This window comes from Pristis pectinata, chromosome 4 (genome assembly GCF_009764475.1).
Source record: "Pristis pectinata isolate sPriPec2 chromosome 4, sPriPec2.1.pri, whole genome shotgun sequence".
Classification (NCBI taxonomy): Eukaryota; Metazoa; Chordata; class Chondrichthyes; order Rhinopristiformes; family Pristidae; genus Pristis; species Pristis pectinata.
This window is the reverse complement of record NC_067408.1, coordinates 65,579,303-65,603,749: the sequence shown is the minus strand read 5'-3', so window position 1 is coordinate 65,603,749 and position 24,447 is coordinate 65,579,303. Positions and strand designations below refer to the sequence as shown.

The window sequence follows — 24,447 nt, the reverse complement described above, 5'->3', positions numbered from 1 at the left end:
ACCAGTAGAGTTCTTGCAGCATGTGTATGAATTTACAGCCTAATTGTTGGCTGGTAATTGATTTGTGACAGGCAGCACAAACCCACTACATATCTGCAATCGTACACTTCACAACCAAGGTGATTGCATACCTTTCCAATATACTATCCTTTCAACATCTGGAAGGAATTTGGTAGAACTGCCACATTATGATCAAGAGTGGCCAACTCACAAAATGAGGATTCAGTTGGGCTGCACTAATATTTACAGCTCAGTATTGTGCCACAGATTTTCAAATCACTTAGGCAGCTTACCACCTCCTTCTCCAGGATAGTTAGGGTTGGGCAGTAAATGCTGGCCTTGCCAGCAAGACCCAGAAAATTAATTCAAAAGAAATCCACTATTAACCAGAGTTATTATGAATAGTGGATTTGAAGCTCTTGTAAAACAACACAAAACTGTCACCTGAGCAAAACCAGAATGGTAAATTAAGCTATTGACATGCCTGTGTGAGGATCATTAATTTTCTTTAACTACTTATCAGCAGGATGCACTCTAATTCTCCTGATATATTAGTTAGACCTGTCAGCAACGGGGGCTTTGGTAAGCCGCAAGGCATGATGAACTGATTAAAAAAATAATCAATAATCACAGTTTCAGAACTAGATAACTAGTGATAAGATATTATTTAATGTTAGAATTGCAAATACAAATATTGTATTATGGTTAATAACAGTGGCAACAACTTGTACTTATATAATTACTTTAATAATTTAAACATTTCAAAGTAGTACGACAAACTGAGCCAGATGCGTCATGTTAAGGGGCTTGACTAAAAGCTTGTAGGTTTTAGGAAAGCAGAAAGGTTTTATGAAGAAATTCTGGAATTAGGATTTGGCAAATGCAAGCACTGCCATCAGCGGTGGTGCAATTAAAATTGGGCATGTTCAAAGAGCCCAGAGATCAAAGGACTGGAAGGTTTAGATAAAGGTTTAATAACAAAGCAACAGTTGCAGGAATAGGCTATTTGGCCCTTTGATTCTGCTTTGGTGGCTGACCTACCTCCGCATCATTTTCCTGCGCTATCTCCACATTCCTTTGATATCCAGAAATCTATCAAACTCAGTTGCAAATGAACTCAATAACAGCCTCCATATCCCTTCGGAATAGAGAATTTTAACTGCAGTGAGACTTTTCAGTTACTCTTATGTTCAAATCCCCTCATAATAAGGGATAAAATTTGCCTTCCTAATCGCTTTCAGTGATTTATGCATGCCTACGTCACTTTGAGCATCAACATTATGCAATCTCTCTTATTTGCTACCTTCCAATACAGAGGAACAATTCGATGTAACTTTGGAAGATGATAACCAGAGCATTCACTATCTCCATATCCACCTCTTTAAAACTCTTGGTTGTAGATAATCAGGTCTTTGGGATTTATTGGCTTTTAGTCTCACCAACTTCTTTAATTTTTTTTTAAATCAATGCTTATTTCCCTTAGTTCTTCATTCTTGCTGGGCCCATGGTGTTTCTGGCCAGTTATTTTGTGAAGGAAAATATATAAAACAGCTTATTCTACAAATGTTATCACATAAAAGCTGTGTGAATTTCTATTTTCAAAAGCTTGAAAGAACTTAAGTAACCCATTGATCTTTGGAATTGTTTTGCTGGAATGAGGCTGAATGATAAGTTACTGCTTTTTGATGAAAACTGCCAAGACTGTAGGTCAAAATAAACTGTTTAAAGACAGGAACTAAATACAATGTGATTGACTCTTGACCTTCTACAGTTTGAACTAGAGCAAGGAGAAACCCAATACACTAAGTCAGTCTTGTAATGAATTATAGTAGAAAATCAGATTTGACTGTTCAGTGTATTCCTTTTGGTTCTTAGCTTATCCCTGAAGGATTCTGCTCCAAAGTAATATAAAAGGGGGTCCAAACAGGTATTGATTGCCACACCACATAGGGTAACCACCACAGTATGCTGAACGAAACAATTAACTTGGGTTGTGCTTTTCGTGTCCTGGAACTGCATGGCAAGGTGGACAGTCCGCAAAATGTGATAGGGCAGAAAAGTGACCAGAAATATGACCATAACGATAATAATCATTACAATAGCTTTTTTGCGAGAATATTTTTGCTTGTTGTTTTTTGCCTTTGAAATTAGCAAAGTTTTAAGAACAAAAATGTAACAGATACTGATAATAAAGAAGGGGATAATGCAACCTACTATCACTGAAATTAAATTCATGCTGTATATTTTACTGCTAATTTTATCATCAGGGTCAAGACATACTGTTTTATTATCTTCAGCAGTGTACTGTAGTAAAGGACTGGCTGCTATGCCTACAAATACCCATATAAATATGCACAAAATTAAGACATTTTTGATAGTTCTATACCTCAAATATTTAAGTGGATGCACTACAGCAAAGTAACGCAAGATGCTCATTAGAGTTAGAAAGTAGATGCTGCAGTACATGTTGAGGTACAGTGCATAAAACATGAATGTGCAAAAGGACTGTGAAAAGTCCCAAATGCCTCCTCGCCAATAGTAATAAACACGCCAAGGCAATGTGCAAACAAATAATAGATCTGCAATTGCCAGGTTCACCATGACAATGCTGAATTCAGACTTCCTCTTGTATAACTTCAGGAATACATACAAACAGAAGACATTTTCAATGAACCCAAATATAAATGTGATCATGTACACTGGTAGGTAGGAATGAGTTTTGAAGTTACTGATGTCTTTGCAGAAGTCATTTCCAAAGGCCGTAGTGTTATTCATCCTCTTCTCTGAAGAGGCTTGTGACCTAGGGGTGGGGATAATCTGTGGAAAGAAAACATTAATTTTACTCACAGCTAAGGAAAAAGGTTAAACTAATTTACATAATCATCTTGAACTTTATAAATATAATTTATTACATTCACACTAATTTAGAATATGGAATGGTATTATTTATCCAAAGGCCAAGACAATGATGCAGATATACAAGTCCCTATCTCTGGCCTATATGTGACTTCAAACCAAAGCAATATAAATGCCTTCAAAATTACCTTGAAAACAACAGTCAAAATAACTACATTAAAATAAAGTAACAATAAAACTCAATAGATCATCTTGCATTATCCTTAGCAATAGACTTAGGCATGAGAAGTCACTTTGAGGCCAGACAACTTTGCAAAGTCTTGTGCACAGACACTTAGAGTCTGGTCTAAATTGGTCCGCACTACCCCAACCCTGCAGACTAGTCAAACAACTTGACACTGTTATAATCATAGAGTCTTCTTACATTTCAACCAATGTAGTTGACCCTTCCATCATCATCCCTGGGTATGTCAGGAGGTGGCAGCATAACAACATGCAGTCAAGAAGGAATGGGCCTGGGAGTCTTCAACACCAATTCCATACCCTATGAAGTCTCATGGCAATAGGTTAAACCAGGAAACATGTTGTTCATTATCAACAACACCCCTCAAGTGTTTCACTAATTATTCTTCGCATTGAACACTATCAAGCAGTAAGGGCAGCATGGACACAGTTTATATTCTGTGTGATTGAATTCAATGGCCAGCAGCAAGAGTGAGTTGTCACACATTAAGTTGTCCAAGTGCTAAAAAGCATAGATGATAGACTGGTTCTATGGCAGGAAGTGAGAGAACCAACACGAGGTAAAAGCCAAAGCCTAATTCAATCTACTTGTCTCAGATGCAACTACCAAGATAGCATTGGTAAAGGTGACCAATACACCTAGAATGCCTCTATCCAAGTTGCTTACATTACGGACTCGGTGAATGTCCCTTTAAGATAGAACGTAGTGGTGTGTGCGTGTGAGTGCGCGCGCGCAGCGTGCTTACGTCAACAGAAGATAAAGGACGTAATGACGTTGTTGAAGAGGTCAGTCGAAGTTAGTGAGAGAGAGAGAGGTAGAGAGAAAAGGGAGAGAGACACCAGCCTGCTAGTTCTCCATCAATGGATGAGAAACAATAACTGTGTCTGTCACTGCAATCCACGTATGGAAATTGGAAGTAATCCGGTGGAGTTCACCTTGTTGCTGACCTGTAGAAGGAAATAGGTATTTGTGTGGACGGCCACGATTCGGATGCTTTTTGGGGTGAGGAAGTCACTACTGAGTAAACACTGAGGTGTTGTTCGGGTTCCATCGTGGGACATTTGGATTTCATAATTACTCTCTCTATGTTCTCTACGTCTACGTTTTATCTCCAGACAACAGTGGTTGTTGAAGAAGCCTTTGCTCATGTTTCACCTTATGGCTTGCAGAACTGAACTTTAAGAACCATTCCTGGACTTGGAGTTTGGGACTTTGCCACACACACACACACGAAGAGTTTAGTTTTGGGGTTAATGTTCAAGGTTTAACATTTTTACTTCTAACATACGAACATTTTTACTTTTAGTTTTCTTATTATCATAAGTAGTTATTAATAAAGTAGTTTTTAACACTGAATCATGACTCGGTGTGTTTCTTTTGTTGCTGGTTCGTGACAAAACTGGGGGTGTCATCCGGGATCGAACCTAAAGATTAACGAGTGTCATCCGGGATCGTTCCCCAGATTGATGAGATTCGTTCAGGATCCAATCCAAAGATTGACGAGGGAGGTCGAAGTTTGAACAAATTGGGGTCTTAGTGAACGACTGATTGTGGTCGGTCTGATAAATTCTTTTTAATTGGCTTGTGTGTGTGGAAACCAGCAGCAATGGATATTGAAGCATTTTTGGAGTCACCAACCCTACAGGGATTGGAGGTGGCGAAAAAGGATGATTTGGTAAAAATTGCTACAAGGCTAAACCTTAAAGCAGTAAAGCGGTCTATGAAAAAAGCAGTTATTCATAGAATGATAGTTGACTATTATTTGGAGAAGTAAGTGTTTGAGGTGAGTGAGGTAGTCGAGTTTCCTGAGATTAAACCAGTGATTTTGGATGTGACTTCTCAACCAGTGGAGTTGGAGGATTTGGAGGAGGAAGAGTCAGAACAGTTTCCTGGGAGTGAGTCAGAGATTCCTGATAGCTAGGTGCAGATAGCAAAGATGGAGTTAGAACAAACGCGAATGAAGTTCGAGTTGGGACAAAAGAAACTAGAGGCAGAACGAGAGCTAACTCAATTGAAGTTAGAGGCTGAACAGGAACGGGAACTAATTCGGTTGAAGTTTGAGGCAGAGGAAAGGAAGGCCCAGATGGAATTGAAGAAGATGGAGTTGGAACAAAAGAGGATGGGGTTAGAAATGAAAGAGTTCTGATTCTGATGGCTTTTTAGCCAGTAGGGAGGTTCGATTAGTCCCTCCTTTTGAGGAAGATCAGGTTGATCAGTATTTTCAACATTTTGAAAAGGTTGCTGAGAGTTCAAACTGGCCAAAGGAAGAATGGGCTCTTATGTTACAGAGTGTAATTAAAGGTAAAGCTCAAAAAGCTTATTCTACTTTGTCTGTTGAGGATACAGCTGATTATACAAAGGTAAAACAAGCTGTGTTGAAAGCCTATGAATTGTTACCTGAAGCTTATAGACCAAAATTTAGAGACTTGAAGAAATCTGCAGATCAGATGTACATGGAATTTGCCAATGGAAAGAGAATATGTTTTGAACGATGGTGCATGGCTAAAAATGTAGATGGGGATTTTGATAAATTGAAAGCATTGATGTTAGTGGAAGACTTTAAAAGATGTGTCCCAGCTGAAATAACAACATACTTAAATGAAAAGGGAGTGGAAACTTTACAAGAAACTGCTAGGTTGGCAGATAATTATGTTTTAACCCATAAATCCAAATGGGAACCACCTAAAACCTTTCAAAAGAGTTATAAGGACAATCCAGGTAAACCAGAGATTAAATTGGGAGGTAATCAAAAAGGGAAGGATGAAAAGAAGCCAGTGCTGGAGAAACCTGTTGAGCGTACTTGTTAGTACTGTAAGAAACCTGGCCATGTAATAGCTAATTGTGCCCTTTTGAAGAAAAGGAAGGAAGCCATGCCCAATGCTTGCTTTCAGGTAATTAAAAATCAAAAAGGTTTAGGAGATGTTGTTAAGGATCAGTCCTTGCTAGAGGTGAAAGCTGAAAAGTTGGAGGAGGTGAGAAAGGAATTCTGTTCTTATGTATCAGAGGGTTTTGTTTCACTGAATGATGGGTCACCCCAGGTGCCAGTGAAAATCCTTAGAGATACTGGGGCTTGTCAATCTCTCTTGCTGGACAGTGTTTTAAATTTTGGTGAAGAAACTGACACTGGTGAGGTAAATCTAGTGCGAGGCGTTACAGGTGACACCATGTCTGTCCCTTTGCACAAGGTGATTTTAAAGTCAAGGTTCGTAGAAGGACCTGTCGAGATAGGGATACAACCTAGTTTACCAGTGGAAGGAGTTTCTTTGTTATTGGGGAATGACCTTGCAGATGGAGAATTTGTCCCTGTGGTACGGTTAACAACCAAACCAAGGGTTGATGAGTCTGAGAATGATCCAGATGTTTACCCATCCTGTGCGGTGACTTGAGCTAGAGCTAAAGAATTAGCCAAGGCCAACAGTCCTGTGCAGCCTGATGTTGTTCCCTATGACAGCCCTAAACAGGAAGAAAATTATGATGACTTGTCTGAGACTTTTCTGTCTTCACTGGAGGATCAAAATCCTTGTAGTGAGCCTGAATTTAAAGATTTGCCTTTGTCGAGGAAAGAATTTATGGTGGAACAGACGAAGGACCCTGAGCTTACAGAATTGAGAGAAAAAGCACTCTCATGTGATGAGATTGAAAAAGTGCCAATTGGATATTATGTCAAAAATGGAGTGTTAATGAGGAAATGGAGACCTCCTTATGTCCCTGTTAATGAGGAATGGGAAGTTATTCATCCGGTTGTGGTTCCAAAAGTTTATAGGAATGAGATTTTAAATCTGGCCCATAATATGCCTTTGGGTGGTCATTTTGGTGTGAATAAAACTGTAGGGAAGATCTTGAAACAATTCTATTGGCCTGGTTTGAGAAAAGATGTGGTGATGTTTTGTTGAACCTGTCACACATGTCAGATGGTAGGTAAACCAAATCAAAAACCCCCTGTGGCTCTGTTGAAGCCAATTCCTGCTTTTGGTGAACCCTTTTCGAAGGTGATTGTGGACTGTGTTGGTCCATTGCCAAAGTCTCAGGCTGGAAATCAGTATTTGTTAACCATCATGTGTGCAACTTCTAGATTTCTAGAGGCAATACCCCTTAGAAATATTAAGGCCAAGACTGTGTCAAAGGCTCTTTTAAAATTTTTTACTTTGGTTGGGTTGCCAAAAGAAATCCAATCTGATCAAGGCAGTAATTTTATGTCTAAATTATTCCAACAACTAGTCTATGAGCTAGGAGCAAAGCAGATTGTATCATCTGCATATCACCCAGAATCACAGGGAGCTCTGGAGAGATTTCATTCTACTCTCAAAAATATGCTGAAGACTTATTGCTTTAAAAACACAAAGGATTGGGATGAGGGTGTTCATTTGCTGTTAGAGGATCAATACAGGAGTCATTAGGATTTAGTCCGTTTGAGCTTGTATTTGGACATGGGGTGAGAGGACCTTTAGAATTGTTAAGAGAACAATGGGTTAATGAGGAAGTGCATTTGAGTCTGTCCAAAAATTTAAAACTCGGTTGGAGAGAATCTGCCAGCTGGTGAGAGAGAATTTGAAAACCAGCCAGATAAGAATGAAGACATGTTTTGACAGACGTGCTCGGCCTAGGACATTTGCGGTGGGACAAAAGGTGTTAGTATTTTTCCCTAGCCAAAACAATCCATTGCAATCTCGTTTTTCTGGACCATATGTTATTGAATCCCGAGTAACTGATTTGACATATATAATCAGAACACCAGATAGACGCAAGAAAACACAACTCTGTCATGTAAACATGAGAGAGATTCAGTTGTGGCCATGGTGGATGATATGAAGGTTGTTTCCAGAATGCCTGATGTTGATAATGAGGAAGGCCAATTTAGACCAAATATTGTTCCATCGAAACTAAAAAACCAAAATATCTTGGAGAACCTTGAAACGAAGTTGGACCATTTACAAGTTTTGCAAAATCAACAGATGAGAGAATTAATTTTAAAATTTAAAAACCTGTTCCCAGATGTTCCAAACAGAACATCAATAATTACTCATGATGTTGATGTTGGGGATGCAAAAACCAATCAAACAACACCCATATCGAATGAATGTAGAAAAAAGTAAACTTGTTGACCAGGAGGTTGCATACATGTTAGAAAGTGATATTATTAGACGTTCCGCTTCAAACTGGAGTTCGCCCTGTGTTATTGTGCCTAAACCTGATGGAACTGTTAGATTTTGCACAGATTACAGGAAAGTAAATGCTGTGACGAAGTCAGATGCTTACCCTATTCCTAGGGTGCATGATTGCATAGACAGAGTGGGAAAGGCTAAATTTCTTACAAAGATTGACCTATTAAAAGGGTACTGGTGTGTTCCATTAACAGATAGAGGAAGGGAGATTTCTGCCTTTGTAACCCCTTCTGGATTGTATGAATATAATGTTTTGCCATTTGGAATGAAAAATGCTCCGGCAACATTTCAAAGAATGATTAATTCAGTGATTCATGGGTTAAAACATACAGATGCCTACATTGACAACTTAGTGACAGGGAATGATACATGGGAGGATCACACCTCTGCGTTAGAAAGGTTGTTTGAAAGACTTTCTGAAGCTAACCTTACAGTTAACTTGGCTAAAAGTGAATTTGGCCATGCCACTGTGACGTATCTTGGTTATGTTGTAGGTTAAGGCAAGTTAGCTCCTGTTCAGGCAAAAGTTCAAGCAATATCTGAGTTCCCTGTTCCTACGGGTATGAGGACTGCTAGAAGATTTTTGGGAATGGTTGGATATTATCAAAAATTTTGTAAAAATTTTGCTGATGTTGCTCTTCCCCGAACTAATCTTCTGAAGAAGGGAGTAAAGTTTGTTTGGACAGATCCTTGTCAAGAAGCATTTGAGAAGCTGAAAGCCATTTTATGCTACCATCCTGTGCTCAAATCACCTGACGTTGAAAAACCATTTTCATTAGCAGTAGATGCCAGTGATGAAGCTGCAGGAGCTGTGTTGTTGCAGAAGGGTGACCTTGATGATATTGACCATCCGGTAGCTTACTTTTCAAAGAAATTTAATGAGCATCAAAAGAATTATTCCACCATAGAGAAAGAATTACTGTCGCTTGTTTTAGCCTTGCAACATTTTAGTGTATATGTTTGCACCGCTCAGAAACCATTGACTGTGTATACAGATCATAACCCATTGGTGTTTCTGAGCCGAGTCAAAAACAAGAACAGAAGGCTGTTAAACTGGAGTTTAATTTTGCAAGAGTTTGATCTCATGATAACTCACATTAAAGGCAAAGATAATGTGATTGCTGATTGTCTTTCCCAATGTTAAATGGGAAACATGCATCTGTACTAATCTGATATTATGTAATTGTGTAGCATGATAATTATTAACATTACTAACTGTATGCACGGTAAAAAATTTTTCTTGGAAAAAAATTCTTTTTAGGTGGGAGGTGTTACAGACTCGGTGAATGTCCCTTTAAGATAGAACAGAGTGGTGTGTGTGTGTGGGGCGTGCTTACGTCAACAGAAAATAAAAGACGTAATGACGTTGTTAAAGAGGTCAGTTGAAGTCAGAGAGAGAGAGCGAGAGAGAGCGAGACAGAAGCCTGCTAGTTCTCTATCAATGGATGAGAAACAATAACTGTGTCTGTCACTGCAATCCACGTATGGAAATTGGAAGTAATCTGGTGGAGTTCACTTTGTTGCTGACCTGTAGAAGGAAACAGGTATTTGTGTGGACGGCCACGATTCAGATGCTTTTCGGGGTGAGGAAGTCACTGCTGAGCAAACACTGAGGTGTTGTCTGGGTTCCATCATGGAACATTTGGATTTCGTAATTACTCTCTCTATGTTCTCTACATCTACGTTTTATCTTCAGACAAAAGTCGTTGTTGAAGAAGCCTTTGCTCATGTTTCACCTTATGGCTTGCTGAACTGAACTTTAAGAACCATTCCTGGACTTGGAGTTTGGGACTTGCCACACACACACACACACACACACACACAAAGAGTTTAGTTTTGGGGTTAATGTTCAAGGTTTAACATTTTTACTTCTAACATACTAACATTCTTACTTTTAGTTTTCTTATTATTATAAGTAGTTATTAATAAAGTAGTTTTTAAACACTGAATCATGACTCTGTGTGTTTCTTTTGTTGCTGGTTCGTGACACTTACCTATCCCTATTTAGTCAGGACAGCCCCAGCTGATGAAGATCCTGGAATACATAAGACGAACGCAAGAAAATGGGAGCAGGATTTAGGCTACCTGCCCCCTCAAGCCTGCCCCACCCTTCAATACAATCATAGTTGATCTGTCCCATGCCCCACCTCCTCTTCTGTGCTGGTTCCACATATCTCTCAATTCCCCAATCAGAAGAAATTGCAGAAGAAATCCTACAGACCTTAGTTTTAAATAACTGTCCCCTTATCTTTTAACTATGTCCCCTCATTTGAGATTCTCCAAACAGTGTAAACATCTCAGCATTTACCCTGTCTTGCCCCCTTAGAATCTGATATGTTTCAAAAAGAAACATTCTTCTAATTCCTCTCATTATTCTAGACTCCAAAGAATAAAGATCTAACTTTTTTGACTCTTCATGATAAGACAACCCTCTCGTACTGGGAGTTAGTGTCCAGTGTTTTGATATTTTAAGAAGAGATAGAGAGGGAGGTAAAAGAGCAGGAAGAGTTGCATTACTAATCAGGGACAATATCATGGCTGCACTCAGGTGAAACATAATGAAGGGCTCATCTACTGAGTTAATGTGGGTAGAACTCAAAAATAAGAAAGATGCGATCACTCCAATGGGATTATACTATAGACCCCCATTAACCACCTGGATATTGAGGAACAGATATACAGGTAGAGTAGGGAAAGGTGCAAAAACAACAGGGTTGTCATAGTGGGTGACTTCAACTTCCCCAATATAGACTGAGACCTCCTTAGTACAAGAGGGTTAGACGAGGTAGAATTTGTTACGTGCATCTAAAAGAGTATGTGAATATTTTAAGAAATTAAAAGAGTATGTGAATAGTCCAACTAGAGGAGGGGCCATACTGGACCTTTTATTGGGAAATGAGCCTGGTCAAGTGACTGACCTTTCATTGGGGAAACATTTTGGAAACAGTTATCACAACCCCTTAAGTTTTAAGAGTTATGAATAAGGATAAATATGGACCTTGCAGGAAAGTGTTAAATTGGGGGAGGGCAAATTATGAGAGTACTGGCAAGAGCCAGGGAGAGTTAATTGGGAACAGCTGTTGTGGGCAAATCCATATCTGACATGTGGAGGGTGTTTAAAGACCAACTGCACAGAGTACAGGACTGGTATGTTGCAGTAAGAAGGAAGGACAAGCATGGCAAGGTAAGGGAACCTTGGATGTCAAGAGAGGTTGTGAATTTGGTCAAAAAGAAAAAGGAAGCATATGTAAGGTTTTGAAGCTAAAATTGAACAGGGCCCTTGAGGAATATAAAGAAGCTAGAAAAGAACTTGAGAAGGGAATTAGGAGAGCCAGGAGGGGCCGTGAAAAATCCTTCACAAGTAGGATTAAAGAGAATCCCAAGGCATCAAGAGCAAAACTAGGGAGAGGGTAGGACCACTCAAGGATAACGTGCATGGAGGCAGAGGATGTGGGTGAGGTCCTAAATGAGTACTTTGCGTTGGTATTCACCAAGGAGAAGGATAGCAAGAGCAGTGTGGAGCATGCTAATATGCTAGGGCATTTTGAGATAAAGAAAGAGGTGGTGTTGGGTCCCTTGAAGAATGTGAAGGTGGATAAATCCCCAGGGCCTGATGGGATATACCCCGGGATGAGAGAAGCAAGAGATGAGATTGCTGGAGCCTTGACCTTTCTAGCCACAGGCAAGGTTCTGGAGGACTGGCAGGTATCTAATGTTATTCCTTTGTTCAGGAAAGGGAAATAGGGATCATCCTGGAAATTATAGACTGGTGAGTCTCATGTCAATAGTAGGGAAGAGTATTGGAAAGGATTCTTAGGGATTGGATTTATGACCATTTAGAAAAGCATGGCCTAATTAGGGACATACATCATGGCTTTTGTTTATTCCCCTGATTATGCTATCCCTATGATTTCTACATTCCTCTTTCTCTCCCCAGTTAAATGCCCCACCCAACCCAACATGTGCCATGGAGCTATGGAGAGTTTGCACATTCTCCCCACAACCTGCACTCTTCTCCAAAGAGATAGCATGAATTTTGTACCTGTTAGAGAAGGATAAGAGCTGAGGGTTCTCTGGAGCTACTCTCTGGATCCCTCTACCTACCTCTTCTGCAGCCACCTGTGACCACTGGTCAAATTTGAGGTAATCACTCTATGAGGTGTGATTGCCTCCTAAAACACAATGTCTAGATAACTCTGCCTCTCCCTGGTAAGTCACAGTGCCTAAAGTTCAGACTCCAGCTGATCAACCTAGAAAGTGAAGTTCTTCACATAGCCAACACTTGCTGCAGATATGGTCACAGTGAACCTCGATAGGGTCCACCAATTCTCATGTGTTGTTTCTGCAACACATTGCCTGCCCAGTCATCTCTGTTCTATATAATTAATCAAATTGGACTTCATTATATTAAATATGCACTCCTTAACTATACTAATATACCCTGATATAAATCTTTTGGCCAATCAAAAGAGACCGGGAAGAAATACCCACCAATTACCTTTCTGTTTTCCTATGACATTACACGTTGTCACTGACAATCAGGAACAAAAGTGACTGAACTTTTCTCTCCCTCCCTTTTAAATTAACATCCCACTCAGTTCTGCTCTCTGTCCAACCAAAAGCCAGAGTTCAGATTTCCCACAGAACCCCACCCCCTCACTCACCAAAGCCCGCACTCAGAGAAAACTGCACTTGGAGAAATGCTGAGAAAAGAACCTTACCACAGTTTCTCTGCCATCCTTCTTGTACACTCAAACAGCTCCAGTCTAGTCAACTGAGAATACTGACCTCAGTTGAAAAGACCGTAATCATAAAAGGGAGGGTGGGTCCCTTTCGGGCTTCCTTATTTACCTCCTCAGACGAAAGTACAAGCCCAATTAAAAAATTCGAGACTACAAGCATTTAACTGTAAAATTTACTGGCTAAGTGTACACTTTCCTCTCACTCACACGGCTGGCACTCTGAGACCGCGGCACTCCGAAACAAAACCCGCCGGACTGATTAATCTGATGAGCCACCTGCATTTGGGACTGAACTCTTGCACACTCAAATCCCAGTAGTCTCATTGCACACTTGTGGCCCAGAACCAGGTCCATCAGTCGCAATGAGACCCTTCTGTTGACAGGTCTGTTGACAATGGTATCACAGTTCCTGTTCCCAAGTGCTGAGAGATCTTTGTTGGGCAGCTAAACCATGCCCCATGGCTTTACAGTCTTTTAAAAAATCAAATACTTCTCACATTCAGAAACATTGAAAAACTATTACAAAGCAAATACATTTTTTTAAATGTTTAAGAATTATAAACCAGAATATTTATTACATTTCAAAAATACTTAAAATTATGTAAGCACACTCAATTTTTAAAAATTTCTAAATTAATTGTACCTATTTCAGAACCTCACAGTCATGGGTTTCCACCGATATCAGCGTTAACAGTTTCCCCGTGGGACACTCAAAATACCAGTTGCTCGTCGATGATTCTCCACCATAAATGGTTAGAAATGACTGCAATTTGGGGCTCGCTTGCTGGACTCTATGCTGCGCCCACTGTTGGAACACAGTAATGAATGACTATTTTGCTTCATTTGCAATAACTTAAACACTTCTTTTTTAATAACTGTTTGAGGAAAAGGACCACATTTACTGCTTCATGATGCATGTTTAATCTTAATTACATTTACTCATGTTATGATGTTAAAATTTAATATAGGCATAATTTCAAATACAACTTGATGCATAAAACTTTGGTTGAAAGACTAATTAGACATCAAAACGAAAGAATGGAGAGGTGCTCCAATGCCAATCTGGGTACCACGCATACACAAGAATTTAAGTTTGACCACTTCTGGAGGCATACATTAAACACAGTTTTATATATATATATATATATATATATATATATATATAAAACTGTGTATATATTTGTGTGTGTGTGTCTATACACACACACAAATATATACACATATATATAAAATGGTTCCTTAATTTGCTTGAGCACATCCAAGGTACCAGACCCCATATCTCTCTCCTATCTCTCACTATTCAGTCAACAGTGTAGTAGATCAATCAGTGGTCATTGTGGATGTTCATGATAATAACTGCCGTTCCCTTCTCCCAAAATTGCTGGGAGGAGAGCAACTATGTCAAAGTTGATAAGATAGATAGGGAACTTGACGTGGGTTTAAAGTGCCAAGGGTGAAGAACTCAATTTTACTGTCTATTTTTTCTGCAGCCAGGAACGTTGTCCCTGTTCCTTCCCAGTAAACCATACTTCCAATATCACCGTTACGCTATAACCACAAGTAGTAAATTGTGCCTGCAGCTCACCAATATTTGTTATGTTTTGTACATTTACGTACATGCATCGAAACCCAACAGAATCTTCTTAGCTTTGCTCGTGTGTCTGATCCCTCCTACTTTGAAACTCCCCTTCAGTGAAATTCAGAACTAAGGCGAAGGCTTCTCCCTAACCTGATGGTTAATAAAGAAAACAAATCAATTAGAAAGGACTAAAAGTGAAATGTTATGATACCAGCATATAAACGTATACATTTTATGCAGGGATAACATATAATTCATACATAAGTTTATAGCTTATTATAGACTATAAATAATTTGTATAATTATAGAACAAACCTCTTGCCCTGATGACTTACTCTTTTCTGACTTCGATTCTTTGTAAGGAATCTGCAGCAGACTTCCAAAAAAAAAGACTTGTTTCAACTGGCAGGGTCACGCATCCTTTATACCACAGTTATATGAAGGAAAGCAGTACGTTAAAAAAGCCTTCTCCAATCAAATTTCTCCAGCACTATAATCATCTAATCATGGTTATAGAATCCCTTCGGATGAATGTAATGTGTTTCCAGTAAGGATTGACACAATGATTAACATAATCCAGGTGGCCAATCCCTTTGTAAATTCAGCAGTAAAAGACAAACATAAGAGGATGGAATCTCAAAGCATTTAATTGTGTTAAGCAGTTCGTTGGGAACTTTGCATGGGATCCCGATGGCATGAGGAGAAGAATAGTTTGTCATTGTGAATCGCGTCGCCCCCAATTTAACTAAAAGATCAAAAGTTTTAGACTAACCGCATTTTCACATGACATATGTTATGAGCGATAAAGACAGTTTCAGTCTCCATGACCGCTTTACGTTCCTGCATCGTGAAAGTTTCAGGGAAAGAATATCGTAAATTGAGCAAAGTCTTCACTAAATACAAAACTTGGATTCTTTGTAGGAAGGGAGCAAGACCGTACAAGCTTGAATTCTTGAGTCGCTGGCACCAAATGGAATTCACAAAGAAGGAGAAATGACGAATTTAACGAGCCGCAACAGGAATGAATCCCAGTGAGTATACAGTCATATATGTTTATTTGCTGGGACGCATCATTGAAATAGTGCATTTCTGAAAACTGAATTACCTGGAAGTCGATATGGTCCATTGTTGGAATGTGAACACAGTGTTGCGTGCCGTGTCAAGTAAGGTGTTTCCGTCAGATAAAATATTGGTTTCCTCTGAAGTGCAACAGCGCTGTTACAAGATATTTCCCTGTATGACAACCAGTCAGCAATTGGCTGCGCAGCAGTTAGAGCGGGGCTTCAGCCCTTAAAGGCACATTCTCCATGGCAGCCAGACAAGAAAAAAAACATGCATAGTGGCTCTCCTAGAGAGGGAGGGTAGAGGAAGAGATCGAGACCGGGACATTCCAGTGGATGAACTATCAGCCGGGAGGGAGATACTATGTGCCAAAAGACCGTGAAGATCCTGTCTGGCTATGAATTTGCATGCGAGTATCATATTTGTCGATGAGCCTTTGAACAATGTCTGAAGTGATTCCTTCATTTGATGCTTCTTTATCCTTTAATGAGCCATAAAATCATACAGTATAGAAACAGGCCATTTAGCCCACCATGTTCATGCTGACCATCAAGTTATCAATTGCACTAATCCCATTTACCAACACGTGGTCTGTAACCTTCAATGCCTTGGTGATTCAAAAGCTCCTCAAAATCAAAGTCAAATTTATCGTCTTAAGCTCAAGTGCATATACACACAGGTGCAATGAAAAACTTACCTGCAGTAGCATCACAGGCACATAGCATCATATAAGCAGCATTCACGAGAAAAATATAAATTAAACACAATTTTTACAAGGAAGGTATCATGGTTCCAAGTGCTGGCCCTCGATTTGGCCCTATTGATGGTGCCTTGTTGTGCAGCACATGGTTTCCATGCACTAATAATCACATGACACACACCTGAGTTCCATCAGGAGACTAGTATAAGAACCCTGGTTTCAGTAGCACTGGTGGCCAGACTATTGGTTAATTTTTGGGTATATGTTATCTCCTGGCTGCTTAGAGCAGTCCTGGTTTTGCTGTTTTTACTAGGATATCCTGTTTCTGTGTTGGGACTCTGCTTCAGAGGCTTCGGAGCCTTGAGGTAAGATTCCTCTAGGTTGCTGCCTGTGTTTGGTTCTGAGGAAGCATCCTGACTCCAGTCTTGTCCTGGTGTTCTGCATTTGGGTTCTCTGTGATCTTGCTCTTTGTTTGACACTGTGACATAACCTTTCAACTTGGAGGAATGGAGTTGATGACATAATATTGTTCTGTTTCTACTGAGAAATTTTAGTCCGGTTTTTTGAAATTTTTTTTGTCTAGTTTGGTTTGATATATTTACAATTCTTGTATTGAGATTTTTCTTTCTTTTATGTAATTTTATATTCATTCACTAAGAGATTGTTGGATTTACAGCTTTTTATACTTTCTTCTTTGATTATCTATGCCATGATTAGTCTCCTGATCTTTGTATTACATGTACAAACATTGACGTTATATATTAATCTGTTCTAATTTGAAAACCAGAGAGATTGCAAAAGAAAGATACTGTGACAAATGGACTTGTGACAAAAAGCAAAGTCCATTTTAGCTCTAGATACTACTAAAATGTTGTGACAGTCTCTGCCTCCACCTTCCCCCTTAGTGTGTTCCAGATTTCAACCACCCTCTGAGTGGAAAACAGTCCTCCTCAGATCCCTTCTAAACCTCTTGTGTCTTATTCTCAATTTATGCCCTCCAGTTTTAGACATTCCTGCTATGTGGAAAAGTTTCAAGGTAAACAAAACTATCTGGTTTCTCCTTGTAAATGAAGCACTCCATCCCAGGCAGTATCTTAGTGAATCACCTCTGTACCCTTTCGTATGCAATCATGTCCTTCCTGTGGTGCAAAGAACAGAAGTCCCAATTAGAATTCTAGTACGTTAATATGCTGGAAGTTCATGATGGAGATGGGCTGTAGTGCTTTTTACATAAAAAAAATTATCAGCTGTGGCTCATTGCTCCAAAATATGCAAGTGTTCTTAAGTTTACACTATTTGCATATCTGGCATGTAACTAGAATATACACCTGACTTCCAGATTCATCATCCCTCTGAGGTAATCTCCCCTGCTTGATGAATTTCACCAAATCTTGATAACATACTGTCTGAACAAGGCACTCTTATGAGAGGTTGAGGGCTGTGAATAAGGCTTCTAACAGATGTTGTACCTCCTCACTCAGATGCTGCATATGATCAGCCTCAATCCTCTTAGCCAGATATGCAGAATGATTAGATTGCTGAGTAAATATTAACATTCTTACTAACTATTGTTAATAAGGTATAAGATGGTGTTAAGAGGGTGAAATTTTTTTGAAGCTAATCTGCAGCCTGGACCATTAGTTGACCTTTGACTTTCTTGGTTCAATTAGCTCAATGCCTTCAACCTAAGACTGAAAGTCAGTCCTGCAAGGATTCTGTGCTGCTTGCACCTTAGTGTGTTGAGGCTGTCATTGTAGCAACACTGTTAGTATCTACTGGTACCAGAAACCATACAAGTAGTGCGTCATCCTTGTCTCCTAAAATCCCTCTTTCAGAACACTGGCAAAGGTACCTGGCAAAACTGAGAATGAGGGAGCCATATGTTTCCAGGAAATATTGCACTGATCATGGAAAAAAAAACTTCCTTGTGATCACAACTACTTGATCAAAGGGCCCTTCTGGGAACCATTTAGCCATATGAGTACAGTGCTGACAGACTGGAACTTGGAAGACAATCCATACCATAAGATTAATCAGTGTTTCATCTGAATGGAGTGTTTGGGTACCCAAGTGATGTGAAAGGAAGAGGTAAAAGGGAAGGTGTTATATTTAATGAAGATGCATGGAAAGGTACTGTGAAAAGGGGCATGGGTGTAGGTGAAGATGAAGAGGGGAACCAGAAGTGTATCATCTTTGGTTTGGAGAAACCATACAATATATAGATCAGGTGACTACTTTGCACAACATCTTCATTTAATCTGTAAAAGCCTGAGCTTCTGGTTACCTGTCACTTTAATTTTCCATTCCACTCCTACTCTGATCTCGCTATATTTGGCCTCGTATATTGTATCAATGAATTCTAATGGAAGCTCAAAGAACAACACCTCATCTTCCAATTGGGTATGTTGCAGCCCTTAGAACTTAACACTGAGTTCAACAATTTCAGGTAATTGGATTTTTCTTTTTGCATCTGAACAAACTGGTTATGTGAAATCAGTTCTGTTTATTTCACATTTCCAGCAAATATATATTTTGTTTATCAACAGTAATGGGGAAGTTTTCAATGATAAGACTGATACAGATGCACACCAAGAATGGTGACCTTGTTATCAAGTCTATTTGGCTGAATGCAGGAGATGGCAAGGAGCACAGAGAAGTCCATCTCTAGGCTCTTGCAGTAGTTTGTGTGGAGAGAGACCATGACCTCCATCCTAGAACTGATGAGAACATAATGACCATAAATAGGAGCAGGAGTAGGCCATATGGCCTCTCAAGCCTGCTCACCCATTCAATGTCATAGTTAATCTTCTCCCTTCACACTATTTTTTCACTTTATCCCCATATCCCTTGATTCCACCAACTTGAAGAAATTTATCAATCTCTTTTAAATGTAATCAGTGATTAAGCCTTCACTGCCTTCTGTGCAAGTGAATTCCAAAGATTCACCAATCTGAGTGAAGAAGTCTCTCCTCATTTCAGTCTTAAATGGCTTGCTTCTTACTTTAAGATTGTAAGCCCTGTTCTAGACTCCTCAGTCAAAGGAAATATCCTCCTACATCCTCCAATGTCAAGCCCTCTAAGAATTGTGTATATTTCAAGGTGGTCACCTATTCATTAAATTTGTTTATTGTTACTGTACATAGACCAGGGTACAGTGAAAAACTGTTTTGCATGCAATCCATACAGATCATTTCATTACAGCAGTGCATTGAGGTAGTAGATAAGATTTATTTATTAGTCACATGTACATTGAAACACATAGTGAAATGCATCATTTTGTGTTACTGGGAATGTTCTGGGTGCAGCCCACAAGTGTCATCATGCTCCCGGACACCAACATAGCATGCCCACAACTTCCTAACCCATACATCCTTGGAATGTGGGAGAAAACTGGAGAAAATCAGAGAACCCAGAGGAAACCCACACAGACATGGGGAGAATGTACAAACTCCTTACAGACAGCGGCGGGAATTGAACCCGGGTTGCTGGTGCTGTAATAGCGTTACGCTAACCGCTACACTACCGTACTGCCCTTGTAGTACGAGGGAAAACAGTGACAGAATGCATAATAAAGTGTTGCAGTTACAGAGAAAGTACAGTGCAAGTAGACAATAAGGTGCAAGGCCATAATGAGGTAGATTGAGGTCAAGAGTCCATCTTATTGTACTAGGGGACCATTCAATAGTCTTATAACAGCAGGATAGAAGCTGTCCTATTCTTGTAATCTCTGGAGAAAAGAGGTCTACCTTACTCAGTCTCTCCTCTCACTGCAAACCTGCCATCTGGAACCAGTCTAGAGAATCTTTGCTGCTCTATAACAAGTATACCTTTCTTCAAGTAAGGAGACCAAAAGTGTACACAATGTTCTTAGTGAGTTCACCGGGTTTCTATAAAACTGTAGTAAGACATCATTATCCTTGTACTTAAATCCTCCTGCAATGAAGCCAACATATTATTTTATCCTGAAGCAAACCACAAGTCGCTGGAGTAACTCAGCAGGCCAGTCAGCATCTGTGGAGGGAAATAATTTTTTTAATTTTCAAAAATACTTTATTCATAATAAAAAAATATAGAAAGGAAGAAACAGTGCAAAAAACCTTTACATTCATGGTTGCATTCAGTGGTGTAAACTTTAAAAAAAACATAAACATAGCCCCATGCCATTTGTGTGGCTCCCTGTGGTGATACCCCTTGTTCGAGGGGCATTCCCATCCAACTCTACCCCTCCATGTGCAGTAGTGGAAGGAGACTACTATTGTCCTTCCCCACAGGGAATTAGCACTGGCTGCACCAAGCTGCAGTGCATCCTTCAGCACGTACTCCTGCAGCCTGGACTGTACCAGTCAGCAGCATTCCCCTACAGACATCTTGCTGTGCTGGAAGACCAATAAGTTTCGGGCAGATCAAAGGGCATCCTTCACAGAGTTGATGACCTTCCAGCAGTACATGATGCATCTTTCAGTATGGGTGCCTGAGACCAGCCTGTAGATCAGAGTCCTCTGATGTGCTGCTGCTGGGGATGAACCAGGATATGGACCCTTACATCTGTCTCCACACTGTTATGGACTCGGTGAATGTCCCTTTAAGGTAGAGTTAGTAGTGTGTGTGGGTGGCGTGCTTATGTCAACAGAAGATAAAGGATGTAATGATGTTGTTGAAGAGGTCAGTTGAAATCAAAAAGGGAGAGAGACACCAGCCTGCTAGTTTCTCTATCAATGGATGAGAAACAATAACTGTGTCTGTCACTGCAATCCACGTATGGAAATTGGAAGTAATCCAGTGGAGTTCACTTTGTTGCTGACCTGTAGAAGGAAACAGATATTTATGTGGACGGCCACGGTTCGGATGCTTTTCGGGGTGAGGAAGTCACTACCGAGTAAACACTGAGGTGTTGTTTGGGTTCCATTGTGGGACATTTGCATTTAGTAATTACTCTCTCTGTCCTCTACATCTACATCTTATCTTCAGACAACGGTGGTTGTTGAAGAAGCCTTTGCTTATGTTTCACCTTATGGCTTGCAGAACTGAACTTTAAGAACCATTCCTGGACTTGGAGTTTGGGACTTTGCCAGAGAGAGAGACGGGGGGGGGGGGGGGGGGGGGGAGAGAGAGAGAGAGACGGGGGGGGGGAGAGAGAGAGACGGGGGGGGGGGAGAGAGAGAGAGACGGGGGGGGAGAGAGAGAGACGGGGGGGAGAGATTGGGGTTAATGTTCAAGGTTTAACATTTTTGCTTCTAACATACTAACATTTTTACTTCTATTTTTCTTATAAGTAGTGATTAATAAAATAGTTTTTAACACTGAATCATGACTCAGTGTGTTTCTTTTGTTGCTGGTTTGTAACAACACCCTCTTAGCAAATCCACAGTCTGCAGAGGTGGGTGATTGTTTCTTCCCCACCACAGCCATCCCAATGGCAGTGTACATTGGGGCGATATGTCGTCTGTAGGGGAAAGCTCTGACTGGGAGGGCACCTCTCACCACCAGCCAAGTGAGGTCTTTGTGCTTGTTGGTCAGATCTGGTGGTGAAGCTTTCTGCCAGATGGATTGGACTGCAGAATCCATAGTGTCCCTGTCCCACAGTGTCTCCAGTACGTTCCGCGATGACCACTGCCTGATGGATTTGTGGTCAAAGATGTTTACTTGGAAGAACTCTTCTACAAAGGACAGGCAGCCAACATCCAGCTGACTGGGATGTTCTGCAGCAATGGGGCCAGACTTATCCTCTGCAACACCAGGGACAGGTAGAATTTCGGCACATAGTGACACTTGGTGGCCATGTACTTTGGATCCACGCACACCCTGCTGCAGCCGCACATGAAGGTGGTCATCAGGATGAAGGCAATGTTTAGATTGTCGATGTTTTGGGCTGAGATCCTTCATCTGGACTGAGAGAGAGGAGAAAGGGATGCCCAGTTATAGCAGAGGCAGAAACGGGGGAGGAAGGGGGTGGGGTATCCAGAGCCAGTAATGATAGGTGCACATATAGTGATAGGCAGGTGAGTAAATTGGACAAAGGTAGGATGGAGACTGGAATGTGGGATAGTGAAGTGATAACTGTAGAAGCTAGAAGATAATCAAGTGTGGAAGGTAAATAACAAAGGACTGCTGATATGGGATACAAAAACAGGGTGGGGGAGGGGGGTAGCTGGGATGGTACAGAAATGGAAGATAGAATGAGTGTAAGAACATGTAGGGGGTGGGGGAATGGGAGGAGGGTCCGGACAGAAGAAGGGATGGAGAGAGTTACCTGAAATGGGAGAACTCAATGTTCATGCCATTGGGCTGAAGGCTACCCAGGTGCAATATGAGGTGCCATTCCTCAAGTCTGTGTTTGGCCTCGCTCTGACAGTGGGGGAGGCTGATGATGGAAAAGTCAGTGTGAGAGTGGTTGGGAGAATTAAAGTGGCTGGCAACTGGGTGCTCCAGATTGCCATTATGGACATAGTGCAGATGTTTGGCAAACTAATTGCTTAGTCTGTACTCAGTTTTGCTGTTGCAAAGGAGACCACACTGGGTGCACTGGATGTAGTAGACCAGGCTGGAGGAAATGTATGTGAATCTCTGCCTCAACTGAAAGGGTTCCTGGATGAAGGTGAGGGAGGTGTAGGAATAGGTATTACACCTCTGACGGTTGCTGGGGAGGGGGCAGTGTGGATGGGGAGCGATGGGTGAACCAGGGACTTGTGAAGAGTGGTCCCTGTGGAATGCTGAGAGAGGAGAGGAGGGGAGGAAAAGATGGATCTGGTGGTGGGATCAAGGAGTAGATGGTGGAAATGGCGGAGAATGATCTGCCAAATGCAGAGGCTAATGGGGTGGAAAGATTCCCCTTCCCTGGTTCTTCCATTCAGTCTATCTTCCATATCCATACCACCCCATCCAACCCCCTCTCCCATCCTTTGTATTTGATATCTTTATCCCATCTCTGCAGCCCTTCACTATGTACACCCCACACTTGATTATCTTCTAGCTTCTACAGTTATCATGTCATTATCCCACATTACTATCTCCATCCTGCCTTTGTCTAATTTTATAATTTATTCACCTGCCTGTGCAGGTATCACTGCTGGCTCTGGATACCCCCTCCCCCCCCAATCACTCTGCTATAACTGGGCATCCCCCCTCCTGTCTCAACCTGAAACGTTGACCGTCTATTTCCCTCCACTGATGCTGATGGGCTGCTGAGTTCCTCTAGTGACTTGTGGTTTGCTTCAGATTCCAGTGCCTGCATTTTTTTAATATCTATTACTTTACTCTTTCGAATTGTCTGCTGTATCTGCATGTTAGCTTCCAGTGACTAGTGTACAAGGGCACTAAGGTATCTTTGAAGATCAACATTTCCCAATTTCTTACCATTGACCAATGGTTAAAATTTCCCACACTACTCCACTTGCAGTTTTGTTGAGCACTCTCTCAGCTTGTTTAATCCCCATAAAGCAGCTTTGCATTCTTATCACCCCTGACACTTAGTTTTGTGTCATCGGCAAATTGCCCATTATTCATTCCCCACTAAAGATTCTCCCATCCCAGTCTGTAACAGATCCACATTTGCCTTAAATCATCTTCTCTTTTAACATACCTACAGAAGGTCGTACATCTATCAGTGTCCCTGATGACTTTGCCTGTAGGAAGTGCACCCAGCTGCAGCCTCTGGCTGACCGCATTAAGAAACTGGAGATGGAGTTGGACGTACTTAGGGTTATCTGGGATGCTGAAAGCATCATAGACAAGGGCTTTACTGAGGTGGTCACACCTAAGGAGCTGGCTGCAGATTGTTGGGTGACCGCTAAGAGGTAAGAGGAAGAGACACAGTGCAGGGTCCCCCTGTGGCTGTTCCCCTCAGCAACAAGTATACCCTTTTGGATATGGCTGGGGGGATGACCTTTCTGTGCACAGCAGCAGTAGCCAAGTTGGTGGCACTGAGACCAGCTCTGAGGCTCAATGGGTAAGGGAGAAACCAGGCAGGATGGTAGTGATAGGAGACTTGATATTGGGGGGGACAGACAGGAGATTCTGTGGTCGTAAAAGAGATGCCGGAATCATGTGTTGCCTCCCAGGTTCCAGGGCCAGGGACATCTCAAAGTGGCTGCAGAACATTCTCA

General features: G+C 40.9%; 2 protein-coding genes across 22 annotated transcripts in view; one reads left to right on the top strand and one right to left on the bottom strand.

The window, feature by feature from the left end:
• Window positions 1-650: 650 nt before the first annotated feature.
• On the bottom strand, window positions 651-15,976 carry LOC127569885 (cysteinyl leukotriene receptor 2-like). 14 transcript variants are annotated; one of them, XM_052014896.1, is made up of 6 exons: window positions 15,689-15,976; window positions 14,622-14,733; window positions 13,648-13,809; window positions 10,257-10,297; window positions 3,281-3,409; window positions 651-2,817 (listed from the first exon to the last, which is right to left on the bottom strand). In XM_052014896.1, exon 6 carries the CDS (start codon window positions 2,773-2,775, stop codon window positions 1,837-1,839), a length of 939 nt encoding a protein of 312 aa, XP_051870856.1. In that variant the 5' UTR covers window positions 2,776-2,817; window positions 3,281-3,409; window positions 10,257-10,297; window positions 13,648-13,809; window positions 14,622-14,733; window positions 15,689-15,976; the 3' UTR covers window positions 651-1,836. The 14 variants fall into 14 exon arrangements, with proteins under 14 accessions (XP_051870856.1, XP_051870857.1, XP_051870854.1 ...); XM_052014897.1 differs by having other exon boundaries at window positions 3,281-3,400; XM_052014894.1 differs by lacking the exon at window positions 3,281-3,409.
• Window positions 15,484-24,447, top strand: part of LOC127569882 (RCC1 and BTB domain-containing protein 2-like) — a 114,637-nt gene continuing 105,673 nt past the window's right edge. For 6 of the 8 annotated variants that reach the window (XM_052014880.1, XM_052014882.1, XM_052014885.1 and 3 more), the window contains exon 1: window positions 15,484-15,614. The gene's annotated coding sequence lies outside the window, so the exon portion shown is untranslated. Of the gene's footprint in view, window positions 15,615-16,595; window positions 16,711-24,447 lie in introns of those variants that run through there. The other 2 variants (XM_052014883.1, XM_052014881.1) reach the window with 2 other exon arrangements.